The sequence below is a fragment of the Mirounga leonina genome, unplaced genomic scaffold, assembly GCF_011800145.1.
Source record: "Mirounga leonina isolate KUSES-001 unplaced genomic scaffold, KU_Mleo_1.0 Mir_171, whole genome shotgun sequence".
Lineage (NCBI taxonomy): Eukaryota > Metazoa > Chordata > Mammalia > Carnivora > Phocidae > Mirounga > Mirounga leonina.
In genome coordinates, this window is record NW_023270436.1 from 22,068,315 (window position 1) to 22,081,340 (window position 13,026).

At 52.7% G+C, this 13,026-nt stretch overlaps 1 protein-coding gene across 8 annotated transcripts in view; it reads left to right on the forward strand.

Moving 5' to 3' along the window:
* Nucleotides 1–7,059, forward strand: part of EWSR1 (EWS RNA binding protein 1) — a 79,529-nt gene extending 72,470 nt beyond the window's left edge. For 5 of the 8 annotated variants that reach the window (XM_035017290.1, XM_035017289.1, XM_035017292.1 and 2 more), the window contains 6 exons: nucleotides 3,782–3,911; nucleotides 4,719–4,841; nucleotides 5,324–5,486; nucleotides 5,927–6,024; nucleotides 6,316–6,568; nucleotides 6,659–6,698. In XM_035017290.1, the coding sequence (XP_034873181.1) occupies nucleotides 3,782–3,911; nucleotides 4,719–4,841; nucleotides 5,324–5,486; nucleotides 5,927–6,024; nucleotides 6,316–6,568; nucleotides 6,659–6,698 (807 nt within the window). Of the gene's footprint in view, nucleotides 1–3,781; nucleotides 3,912–4,718; nucleotides 4,842–5,323; nucleotides 5,487–5,926; nucleotides 6,025–6,315; nucleotides 6,569–6,658 lie in introns of all 8 variants that reach the window. The other 3 variants (XM_035017288.1, XM_035017295.1, XM_035017287.1) reach the window with 2 other exon arrangements.
* The last annotated feature ends 5,967 nt before the right edge of the window (nucleotides 7,060–13,026 follow it).

A 13,026-nucleotide genomic window follows, 5' to 3' on the forward strand; every position in this document is an offset into this window, starting at 1 on the left:
AGAGGGAGAAGCAGGCTTCCCAGAGCAGGGAGCCCGATGTGGGGCTCGATCCTAGGACCCTGGGATCATGACCCGAGCCGAAGGCAGACGCCTAACGACTGAGCCACCCAGGGCGCCCCACTTTAATTTTTTTTTTTTAATTTAAATTCAGTTAGCCAACATAGAGTACATCATTAATTTTAGATGTAACATTAGTTCAGTAATTTATAAGTTGTGTGTAACACCCAGTGCTCATCACACCACCTGTCCTCCTTAATGCCCGTCAGTCATCCTGTTAATAATGTTCTAATTACATGCTGTCTTCTATGAAATGCCTGTTAGTCTTGTACTCAGTCTTCATTGGGTTATCATTTGTTGTTTTACATATAGTTCTTTATAAAGAATTTTTTTTTTTAATTTAATTTTACTTTATTTTTGAGAGAGAGCAGGGAGTAGGGGCAGAGGGAGGAGGAGAGAATCCCAAGCAGGAGCCCAATGAGGGGCTTGATCTCACAACCCTGAGATATGACCTGAGCCAAAATCAAGAGTCAGACACTTAACTGACTGAGCCACCAAGGCGCCCCTACATACAGTTCTTTATGTTCTCTGAAGGCTGATCCTTGTCTGATATTGCACATGTATTCTCCCAGTTTCTAACTCCTTTTCTTTTGACGAGTAGAAGAAGCTGTTGATGTAATTGAACTTATCGGTCTTGTCCTTACTGGTTTGTGTCTATTTGTAATACAAGACCTTCTGTTCCAGCAACATTTATTGAAGGATCCATCCTTTCCTTGATGATACATACTTAATCTATCACTTAAAATTCCACCCGTACCTGGATATATTTCTTTTTTCTTTTTCTTTTTCTTCTTTTTTTTTTTTTTTTGTAAAGATTTTACTTATTTATTTTAGAGACAGAGCACAAGAGGGGGGAGGGTCAGAGGGAGAAGCAGACTCCCTGCTGAGCAGGGAGCCCGATGCGGGACTCGATCCCAGGACCCTGGGATCATGACCTGAGCCGAAGGCAGTCGCTTAACCAACTGAGCCACCCAGGCGCCCTCTTTTTTCTTTTTCAAGATTTTATTTATTTGACAAAACAAGCAGGGGGGAGCAGCAGAGGTAGAGAGAGAAGCAGGCTCTCCACTGAACAGGGAGGCCAGTGCGGGGCTTGATCCCAGGACTCTGGGATCATGACCTGGACTGAAGGCAGATGCTCCACCTAATGAGCCACCCAGGGGCCCCCCCCCTTTTTAAGATTTTATGTATTTATTTGATGGGGCAGGGGGTTGGATCTATTTGTAATGGTCTTGTGTACTTGAGTTACTTTGTATGATTCTGCACTAATAGCACAGCTGTTTTTATGCTAATTCTTGATATCTGTAATAAAGCAAATTCTTCTGTTTTGTTCTTTTTCCTCAGGAATGCTTTGCTATTTACACCTTGTTCTTCTATATACATTTTAGAATTCTACTTACGAAGTTCTTTAAAAACCACAACTGGGTGTTTATGGAATCTATAAGATAGTTTGAGGAGAACTGACATTTTTATAACACTGAGTAGTTTAAGGACGCCTGGGTGGCTCAGTTGGTTAAGCGACTGCCTTCAGCTCAGGTCATGATCCTGGAGTCCTGGGATCGAGTCCCGCATCGGGCTCCCTGCTCAGCAGGGAGTCTGCTTCTCCCTCTGACCCTCCTCCCTCTCAGGCTATCTGTCTCTCATTCTCTCTCTCGCAAATAAATAAAAAATCTTAAAAAAATTAAAAATTAAAAAAAAAAAAACTGAGTAGTTTTTTCCATGAATATCATATGCGCATTTACTTAGGTCTTTAGTAAAGACCATCTCCTTAAAGGTTTTGCAAGTCTTTATTATTAGTTTTTGTTTTTTGTTTTTAAAGATTTTATCTGGGGCACCTGGGTGGCTCAGTCGGTTAAGCGACTGCCTTCGGCTCAGGTCATGATCCTGGAGCCCCATGATTGAGTCCCAAATCGGGCTCCCTGCTCAGTGATGAGTCTGCTTCTCCCTCTGATCGTCCCCCCCCTCATGCGCTCTTGCTCACTCTCTCATTCTCAAAGTCTTAAAAAAAAAAAAATTTTTTGTTGGTGGGGAGCACGAGCTGGGAGAAGGGCAGAGGGAGAGGGAGAAGCAAGCAAGCAGGCTTCCCAATGAGCAGGGAGTGCTACATGAGGCTCGATCCCAGGACCTGGAGGTCATGACCCAAGCCAAAGCAGACGCTTAACTGCCTGAGCCGCCCAGCCCCAGTCTTTATTAGTTTTATTTTTTTAGATTTTTAGTTGTTATTGTGAATGGTCTTTTTCAAATGACATTTGTGGTGGTTACAACTATATAGAAATAGATTTGATTTTGGTAGAGCATAGGAGATGCATAATGAAGGTTTCTCTCTACTTGTGATGTATATAGTATGTTGTTTATTCAGGTATGTGTGGGTTTTTTCCCCTGGTTAAGAAAGTAGCATATAGGGCGCCTGGGTGGCTCAGTCGTTAAGCGTCTGCCTTCGGCTCAGGTCATGATCTCAGGGTCCTGGGATCGAGCCCCACATCGGACTCCCTGCTCGGCGGGAAGCCTGCTTGTCCCTCTCCCACTCCCCCTGCTTGTGTTCCTGCTCTCGCTATGTCTCCCTCTGTCAAATAAATAAATAAAATCTTTAAAAAAAAAAAAAAAAAAGGAAGTAGCATATACTGTCAGTTTTGTAAAATGAAATTTTAAAAACACATAGCCCCATCATTCGTACCGCTATTTTGCCATATTTCTTTTCAGTCTGTATATGTCCTTTATAAAAACATAAGTATTAGTATGTATATCTTATAAATGTTAGCTTTAAAAAAAAAAAGACGCCCTGTAAATCAATACTCTCAGGTATCACTAGGTGTTATATAAACAACATGTATAAATTAGACTTTGATCATATGCACTTTTAATGCAGAAAACAAATGAAGCCATATTCTTCTTTTTCTTTTTTTTTTTTTTTTTTTTTAAGATTTTGAGAGAGAGAACAAGTAGAGGGGAGGGGCAGGGGGAGAGGGAGGAGCAGACTCCCTGCTGAGCAGGGAGCCCGATGCGGGGCTCAGTCCCAGGACCCTGAGATCATGACCGGAGCCTAAGGCAGACACTCAACCGACGGAGCCACCCAGGTGCCCCGAAGCCATATTCTATAGTGTGGCTCCTGAATTCAAGCCAGTTGGATCTGGTGTTCAGCTGAAAAGCTATGGTGTGTTCTACCTGTGGAGGAAAAATTGGCTGTGTTAGGCTTAAGGATGCTTCTAGCACACTCACAACCCTGTATACTGTACTTACTGATGTAAGGGTGATTTTCACTTTATGCTAGACTGGCTTGTGTGATGGCATCAAAGCCTGACTGCCTCATAAGAGGCGGCTGTTGTCACTGGGAGTCTGTTAGTGTGGGCACAGAAAATGTTGGGGCAGGTGCAAGGACACCAGGAGATGACAACTAGGGAAGCAGTGGGAACCGTACTGTTCACTTACACACTTTGGAACTTTAGGCCTGTTTTGGTTTTCATGACACCTACACCTAAGAGGAAAAAATCACCTAAGTATATATTTGTTGTGCAATTTAGGAAATAAGGCATGCTTAGTTCCACTATTCAGAGATAAACTAACGTCCTACTGAATGTGTCTATGAAAAATTACTACTTTTGGCAATTTAGGGGACTTTTCTGAATTTCACGTGGACTTTTCCCCCAAAAAGCAGTGTTTCTGGTCACAGCCTGACTGTGCTATTTTTTTTTTTTTTTTTTTTCCTGACTGTGCTATTTTATGTGCCTAGATGAACAAGAGAACCGGACAACCCATGATCCATATCTACTTGGACAAGGAAACAGGAAAGCCCAAAGGTGATGCTACAGTGTCCTATGAAGACCCACCAACTGCCAAGGCTGCTGTGGAGTGGTTTGATGGTAGGAGCCCCACAGTCAACAGGGGGTGCTCACTGGGGCACATGAAGGGTCTTGTAGCAAATGTTGCCCATGTCAACCTGCTTGCTTATGTATGTAATTCTGTTAGAATATCATTCTCCGAAGTGGTTTTGGGGACAAGGGACAGGTACACGTGGCAGAAAGGAGGAACTTGAGAGCCATAGGAGCGGGAGACTGGAGGAGGAGCACCAGCTGGCTGTTGGGAAGCAGTGTGCCTGGCTCCCTTCTGCCATGGGAGGGCCCCATTGCTGGCCCTGGGTTAGGAGATCCCTTATTTTGAGTCATTATTACAAATCCATCTTGCCTAAAATTGTAAATACTTCTCTAAGCATGGGCAGAAGGTACAGATCACCGCACAAAAATCCGGTATACATTTGAGTTTAAATATATCCATATTTGGCCTTGGCATTGATTCTGGAACTTTCCTGCAGACAAAGTCAACTTGAAAGTGTCAAGGGACAGGTCTGGCTCTCATCTCCTGGCCACTCTCTACTGTACTCCTGTCCCTACTGCTCACCCTTTGTGGGGCAAGGGTGCCAGTGCACTCGGCCTTCCCCTGGCTTCCCTCCCTAGGGTGCAGGGGTTTTGACGTATCTTTTGACAATGTTTTGTGGCCTTACTGGTGAAGATCTTCGAGAAGGTTGTGGATGGGGCACATGCTACCATGGGGGTGGTTGAGAGTGACGGTGTGGTGGAGTCGGGGAGCTAGGAGTGGTCTAGCCTTGCCCAGTCCCTCAAAGATGGAAGAGTTGCAAGTTGGGAGTAATTGGTGCTGTTCTCTTGATCCAGGGAAAGATTTTCAAGGGAGCAAACTTAAGGTTTCTCTTGCTCGGAAGAAGCCTCCGATGAACAGCATGCGGGGTGGTATGCCTCCCCGTGAGGGCAGAGGGATGCCGCCGCCACTTCGTGGAGGTATTTACCAGACATCTTTCCTGAGCTGCTTTTGTGTTGCTGTCAATGTTTTTTTACGCTTGTCTTTGAGAAACTTGATTTCTAGAGTGTAGACAAGCCCATTAGAAATAAAAAGGCATGTAAAATCAATACTGAACCACTGAATGCTGACAGTTAAAAGTTTGCAGGACTGAAAGAAGAGAAGAACAGGTTTCTTGGTTAGGGGGGCTGGAGTGCCTGGCTGTCAGCCCCGGGCTGCCATTTATTTACTCTGCTTGGGTATCTCTGTCTGCATGAGAATGCCCGTTCTGTACGGGTTGTGGGAGCGAACTAAAGTAATGTGCACAGGAGGCGTGCAGCTGGGTCCTTGAGCCTGCAGAAATGTCTGCGGCAAATGAAGGGACGGTGACAGCTGTGATCTGTATGAATTCCCTTAATGATAGAGATTTCCTCTGCAGCAAATCTAATGCTATACAGAGGTGACTGGCTCTTTCTTATTGCAGGTCCAGGGGGCCCAGGAGGTCCTGGGGGCCCCATGGGTCGTATGGGAGGCCGTGGAGGAGACAGAGGTGGCTTTCCCCCGAGAGGGCCTCGGGGTTCCCGAGGGAACCCATCCGGCGGAGGAAATGTCCAGCACCGAGCTGGAGACTGGCAGTGCCCCAATCCGTATGTACTTCTCTTGACAAATTGAGACCCTACACTAGTGAAGTCACTCTCTGTCCCACCCGTTCCCATTGTGGAGAGGAGGACTGCTGGATTCTTTGTCTTATCTCGAGGAGTATAATGATGACCCGGATTCATGGGGTGGGTGGGTGGCCTAATCAGTCCATCTTCAGAGCCTTCTGAAGGAAGTCATGATCCCACTGGATTCCTGGGGTCCACGTGTACATACAGGGTTGTGCATTTTCTGGATCCTCCACCGGTCTTTCGGGTGCATTGCTGCATGAGGCTGTGGCTCTAAAGCCATTTTCTGTCAGCAGATCCTCTTAATGGTGTTTGACCAGGCTCCAGGGTTTGTGCTGGCGGAATACGGTGTGTGCTTGCTCACGTTTGCTTAACTGCCTTAGCTCGGTTAGCGATTTCTGTTGTGATGTAATTTTATGCAGGGGGTGTGGAAACCAGAACTTCGCCTGGAGAACAGAATGCAACCAGTGTAAGGCCCCGAAGCCCGAAGGCTTCCTTCCACCACCCTTTCCACCCCCGGGTAGGTACAGGTTTTGGGCGCATCCCCTCAGCATCTTGGTTCTAAACCTCTCTTGTTGCCTTGGTGGGCTTGGTAAACAACTGCCGTCCACTGCTCACAGCCAGGTCGGTGTCCCAGGAAGTGTAGTCTTGGCGCTGGAGCCCTTGAGATTCCATCATCTGTTCTAAAGTGTGCCCCAGAGATGCAGACCGAGTAAAGCGTCTGCTTTGTGTCTGCTCTGGGAGAAGGCAGCAGATCCTGAGCAGCCACTCGTCCTCCCCGTCTTGCTGCTGATCTGTCCTTTTCCTTCAGGTGGTGACCGTGGCAGAGGCGGCCCTGGTGGCATGCGGGGCGGAAGAGGCGGCCTCATGGACCGCGGTGGTCCCGGTGGGATGTTCAGAGGTGGCCGTGGTGGAGACAGAGGGGGCTTCCGTGGTGGCCGGGGCATGGACCGAGGTGGCTTTGGTGGAGGAAGACGGGGCGGCCCTGGTGGGCCCCCTGGACCTTTGATGGAACAGATGGGAGGAAGAAGAGGCGGGCGCGGAGGACCTGGAAAGATGGATAAGTACGTGATGGTGCAGGCTTGGGGCGGGCTCTGGTGGGAAGCTCCCTCTCCTTTGCCCCTTTTCACCCCTCACCCCTTTTGGCCCTGCAGAGGCGAGCACCGTCAGGAACGCAGAGACCGGCCCTACTAGACGCAGAGACCCCGCAGAGCTGCATTGACTACCAGATTTATTTTTTAAACCAGAAAATGTTTTAAATTTATAATTCCATATTTATAATGTTGGCCACAACATTATGATTATTCCTTGTCTGTACTTTAGTATTTTTCACCATTTGTGAAGAAACATTAAAACAAGTTAAATGGTAGTGTGCCGAGTTTTTTTTCCTTCTTTTAAAGATGGTTGTTTAACTAAGACTAAACAATGGGAACCCCTTGTGAGCATGCTCAGTATCATTGTGGAGAACCAAGAGGGCCTCTAACTGTAACAATGTTCATGGTTGTGATGTTTTTTTTTTTTTTTAAATAAAATTCCAAATGTTTATAAACAGTCATCCTTCTCGGCCTCTGTTGCACAGTCGCTGCGAGTCTACTTGGAGTGCACCCTGACCCGCCAGATAGGCGCTCCTTCCAGCATCCTGGGAGGGGAAACCCGAAATGGTCAGGATGGCACCATGTCGGGTGTGGTACTGCCAGCAAGGAAACGGGGGGTGCGTGGTCACCTTCACCCAGAACCCTAGCTCTAGCCACGGGGACACTGGCCCAGGTCTGGCTGATTTGCAGGGAGGAGCTCCGTGGCAGAGGGCCAGGCACCGTGGCTGCCTGGCTCCCAGGCCCCCAGGCCATTGTCTTGGTTTAGCGGGCGTTCCAAGTCGGGCTCCACATGCTTCAGAACAAAGGTCTGCATCAGTGACCGCTAATGGGAACCGTTTGATGTGACGTTTTCTTGGTGTTACCAGGTCAGAGTTTGTGAACTTGGTAAATAGAGGCCGCTGTTCAGCTCTCTCTGATTGCCTTGTGTGAGGTCAGAAGCCAGGGCTTTTCCCCAGGAGCGTGTTTCTGAAATTGCGGAGATGAGAAGAATCCCAGACCCTTTACCTCTGGGCCTTTTTGGTCAGTCTGGTCTGGTCTTGGACTTGGTGAAGACTCTTTAGACCCAGGCCAGCAGATTTTAAGTCTTGAGGCCCTCCTGTACATGCGTGATTTCAGGCGTCCAGAGATTGAGGCCCTAAAGTGCCTTCCTGGCAAGAGAGGTTTTCCAGGTAAGCAACTGGATGTAACCCAGTCTGCAAACAGTTGATCACCAGATGCTCAAGGAAGAAATGCAGGCCTAAACGTAACCCAGTCAGCAAAGACCAGCTGGGGCAGGGCTGCACACAAGTCCTGAAGGGGGCTGGGCGCTTCTGGAAATCAGATGTTGGCAGCTAGGACTCCTGGCTCAGAAGCGCAGTTGCTCAGTGTGCTGACTTGAAGCAGTGGAGCGAGTCCTGCGTGACCTAAAGTCGCAGCCGCAGCTTCTCAGCATAACTATATTAGTCCATATTTCCAGAGTCCACAAATTGTATCTTACTCTGGTTTTTCAGAGCTTAAAGAATGATAAGTGAAACCAGCTAGTGTTTGAAGCTTTAAGGAGAGATTGTCACCTTTGCCAGCGGAAGGCACAAGAAGAATTTGGAATAAATTATTTCCTCTCCATCCCTTGGCCCACGAGAGCAGGCCTTGGGAAACCTCTTAGCCCGGGCGCCCCTCCCTGCTCACAGTGGCCCTGCTGTCCTTAGGGTTTGCACTACTCGCCCGTGCTCTGAGGCAGACAGGGACGGGTCCTGGGCGCACTCCCAGCCCTCCTGGACGTACGCGCGACACCTCTGTGGCTTCATCTTTTGCGTGACGAGTCATTTCTCAAGAATAGGCATTGCTCTCCCACCTCTGGGAAACCCCTCATCAGCCCCTCTAGGTGCCAAGCCATTTTTCTGTTCCCCTAGTGCCCACCCACTCCCTAGAACCGACTTCAGTCTTGCTTCTACTGATAGGGTAGTTCTCAAAGTCCCCAGTGACCACGTTGCCAAATCAGTGGTCCCTCCTCGGCCCTCTGGTGGCTGCTGTCCCCCCCCACACACACCGACCTCGAAAGGTAGGAAGGCCGCCTCTGAGCCGCACTGCCTGGCTGGCCTCCTCCTGAGTGATGGGCTCACAGAGGGGCTGGAGCTGGCCCCTTCCTCCAGCCCAGCTCAGCAAACCGGGGCGCCTGCCGCCTCGCGCGGAGCCTCACCGTCCTCCTGGCCGCCCTGTTCTCGTGTTGCCCCGGCCCCCGACCCAACCCAGCAGGCTCTCTTCAAAGGACAGTATCTAAGTCACCAGCGCCCCCCACCTCTCGTTCGCCACCCCTCGCCGGGCTCCCCGCTTACCCCGGCCCCTCCAGCCCTTGGCCCCAGACGCCAGAGTGACTTCTTGACACCTTAAGTTCCCGCAATTCTTACAACTGGCCAAGGCCTTCCAGCCCACGTGCCATGACCCCCGAGGCCCCTGTGACCTCAGCTGCCCCGCTCAGCCTTGCTGGCTGGAGTCTGGCCACACAGGCCAGTGCTACTCTCCAAGGGGCCCTGGCGGGTGTCGGAAGCATCAGAGCCCGGGTGCACACCCTGAGGCCCAAGTTTAACCACGACATCCCGGGCTCGCGCGGGGTGCCCAGCACCACCTCGCTGCATTCCCTAACCGGGAAGCCGCTGAGGAGGGAGCCTACCCGCGTCTCCCGGATGAGGCGGCGGGCGAGGCCAGAGTCGAGGGCAGCGTCCCTGCAGAGCCTGCGCTCCCCGCACGCGGGTGTCCTGTGTCTGGGAGGCCGGGGCTCTGGCAGCTCGGGGTAGGGCTCAGCCACCGCCCGGCCCGCAGCCCGTGCTAAGGGGTGACAGGCAGCCCTTCGGCGTTCCCTGGCTCCCGCCTGGGGCTTGAGGCTGCCCCAGGAGTGGCTCGTGTCCCTGCCTCGAGAGGGGCTGTCGCCAGCACCGAACAGTCCTGCGAGAGGTGTTTATGTCCTCGGCGCCTAGGCCCGGGGTTTGGTAGTGTTCATGTCGGAGGGCTGACTTCTCTCAGCCGAGGGGAACGTCTGCCCGGCTTCCAAGCTCCGTCTCCAAGGGCGGCGCGAAGCCGGTCAGTGCCCCTGGAGCCGGACGGGGAGGAAAAGCGGGGCTGCGGCCGCCAGGGAAGGCCTGCTTCCGTCCCACAGCCTGCTCCGAACTCTCCAGGAGCTCTTGGTCGGGCACACAGAAACTGTTTCCGTCACGGCCTCGTGGGCCCGCGAGGCCCCGCTCCACAGTCCCGGGCAAAGGCTGAGGCGTCGGTGGGGACAGCGACCGCGGACCACAGCGAGTGGCTCACCTGGCCCGGGGGAAGGAACGTGGGGCTCCAGGCCTGCAGCAGCTGTGGGGCCGAGGACAGGGCCGTGACCGGGGCCAGCAGCCGAGGCAACGGGGAGCCAGGCTCCCGGACACCGGGACCCCAGGGCCAACGGCTGGCTCTCCCGCTCCCCCCACCCCTCAACACACACACGGAGCTGCCGGGCACAGGGCAAGTGACGGACAGTGCAGCCGAGGCAGGCGGGAAAGCGGGCCCTCTGGGGCTTTCCGGCTTCGATTTCTCTCCTGGAGGGCACAGGAGGCAGCCCAGGGAAGCGGAGGGTCACTTGTCCCACAGCCGGGGCGGGAGCAAGCAGCTGTCATGCTTGGACCCGCCTTGGAACAGAGGAGCCCGAGGAGCTCCTCCCCCAGGGCTGTGCTCACAGGCTCAGGCTAACCCGCCGGGCTTGGGGTGGACCCGACCAGCCCCTGAGCTGCCCGGCACCAGGGCCGAGTCCCGCCAGTGAGGGCTTTACTTGAAGACTCCGTGGCCATCGTCTGACCTCCACCTGCAACCCAGGCCAAGCACACAGTTCCCCGGCACCCAGCAGTGGAGGCCAGAAATCCGGCCATGTGCCCACTGGCCACGGGCAAGACCAGGTCTGCCTTGGATGCACAGCCTCCCGCACACCCTGCGGGAATGGGTTCAGGACAACCATAGCCCTAACCTCCTGTCCCTCCAGCAGTTTCTGTGACTTCCCTTGGTCCTGCAAGGAACAGCAGAGGTCACCACACAACAGAGGGCGTCAAAGCTGAGGCCCTCCACAGCCTGGGCCAGGAGTCTGGCCATGCCAGTCAGCCCTACCCCTGCTACCTGTCCTATAATCAGACTGTTGGAGTCTGTGCTCTGGAGGGGGCCTCTGCGATGGCACGCCACAGCGCAGGGGATGGGAGATAGGGAGCAGCAAGCCCCCACCCCCGTGTCCCCTCTTCCTCAGAGGAATAGTAGACATCTGTCCCGACTGCTAACGAACGATACCATTTTCACAGCTCTATGATGCAACTGTCCCATTGTACACGTAGTACAACTGAGACTCAGCTTAACCATCTCACCCAACGGTGACCAAGAGCAGGGCCTGGGTTCAATCTGACCTCTCTTATGTCTAGAGCCCTGTCACTGAGCAAGGTAGATATAAGCAGGAATCAAACTCCTGCACAGCTACTGACCGCACACATCCCTTGCCCTCTCTGGGCCTCAGTGTCCCCACATGGTAAGATGAGAACACATAAAATCATCCTACCTCATGGGATTATTTTGAGAACTAAATTACTTCATCTCCACACCTTGCTCTTCCCCCTGAAACCGGAGTTCCCTTGCCCCATCTCCAGCAGCCCTTTCTCCCAGGTATCAGCTGTCCCAGATCTGGGAGTCATTCTTGACTCTGTCCTCACATTCACACCCATTCACCAGCATATCCCATTAGCTCTCCCCTCAAATACAGCCAGAATCCACCATTCTCCACCATCCCCACTGGTAGCACCTGGTCTCCTCGGGGGTTCCTGCCCTGCCCACCACAGCAACCACAGGGAACCGGTTGAGACCTAAGTCGGGTTACACCCCTCCCCTGCAATAAATCCCTCCATGGCTCACATGTCCCTCCAAAGAGATATGGCCCACAAAGCCTTACTCGCTCCGCCCCCCAATCTCTCTATCCTCATCCCTCCCTCCACCCCAGCCTCACAGGCCTCCTTACTCCTTCTTGAACAACCACATGCCCACCTCAGGGCCTTTGCACTGGCTGTTCCCTCTGCATGAAACACTCTCCTTCTAACCATCGACACGGTTCCTTCCCTTAGCTCCTTTCCTGACCACTGATTTAAAACTGCAGCCTCATCCCACCCCACACTTCCAGGCCACACCCCCTGGCTCCACCGCTCTCTCTTCCCTAGTGCCTCATCCCTGTTTCAGCCCAGGGGCTGCCTCCCGACCGCACTGTGAACCCTTAGAGCTGGCTGTTTCCTTCCCCACATTTTGCTCTTGGTTCCCAGTGCCAGAAGAGACCCAGCACACAGTAGGTGCCACCTAAGTGTCAGGCATTACTATTACTAGTTACCGGCCTTCCTCACTCTTTGTGGGTAGGAGTGCTGAAGGAGAGGGTAGATCAGAACCTGCACCACTTGGGTATCTAGGACACTGGGCTGTGAGCCCATGAGTCATGAGGACTCAGTGAGATGATGCACGTGATCAGGTCTGGCACACAGTAGGTACTCAACAAATGGCCCTGATCCTTGAATGAGGATATTCCCATTATAGCCAGGTTCAAACCCGGACTCCACCAGCTGCTCTCTTGAGCCCGTCTGGGCAAAAGAGAGTCCCTCCTAGAGGTGACTTGACTAGTTTAGGTCAAGGGCACAGAGCAGGCCTGGTACACAGGAGGAGCTTTATGAAAGCTCTGAGACTTGGCTATGGGTGGTGGTGCTTCCCCCCAGGCTGGCCAGGCCTGGCCAGCGAGGCTGCAGCCCAGCCAGGCCTGGCCTCCCCGCCCAGCCAGCAGCAGGGGGCAGGATTTCCCGGTGGTCCCAGCCAGGTCCTTCCTCTGCAGTTTGAAAAGAAACCAGCAGCAATTAACCCTCCGGAGCCAAACCGACCCAGGCCACTTCATTATCCTCCTCTCCCCTTAATTCTGTGCCTGACCTGGGCAGCCAGAGGTGGTCGGGGACGGGCCTCCCCACAAAGGGCAGGGGCCAAGTTGTCAGATCCGCAGGCCTTAGCCACCTGCCTACCCCTCTGAGCCTCAGTGTCCTCATCAGAAAGACGGGTTCTCTTAACCTCAAGGTTAAAGATGAGCATTCAAGTGAGGAGTGGCACGCCAGGCGGGCAGAATAGGCCATCCTCCCCCTCCATGAGGCCTGCCCTGCTGGTAGGAAGCTCGCACCCGGAGTCACGCTGGCCTCACTTATCTGACCTAGGAAGGTTCACTCCAGACGGAGGTGACTTTGCAGCCCCGGTCCCTATCGCTTCCTGAGTTCTTCTTGGGAACAGGCCGTGCGGCCCTCCCGAGGAGGCAGCTCTCCGGGGAAGGGGTGTAATTAAAAAGGCCCAAACCTCCCCAGGAGTCCAAGGAGGTTTGGAAGGGACCGCAGAGACCAGCCTGAGCGGGGATGGGGCGTCCGGGCTGGTGGGGTCGC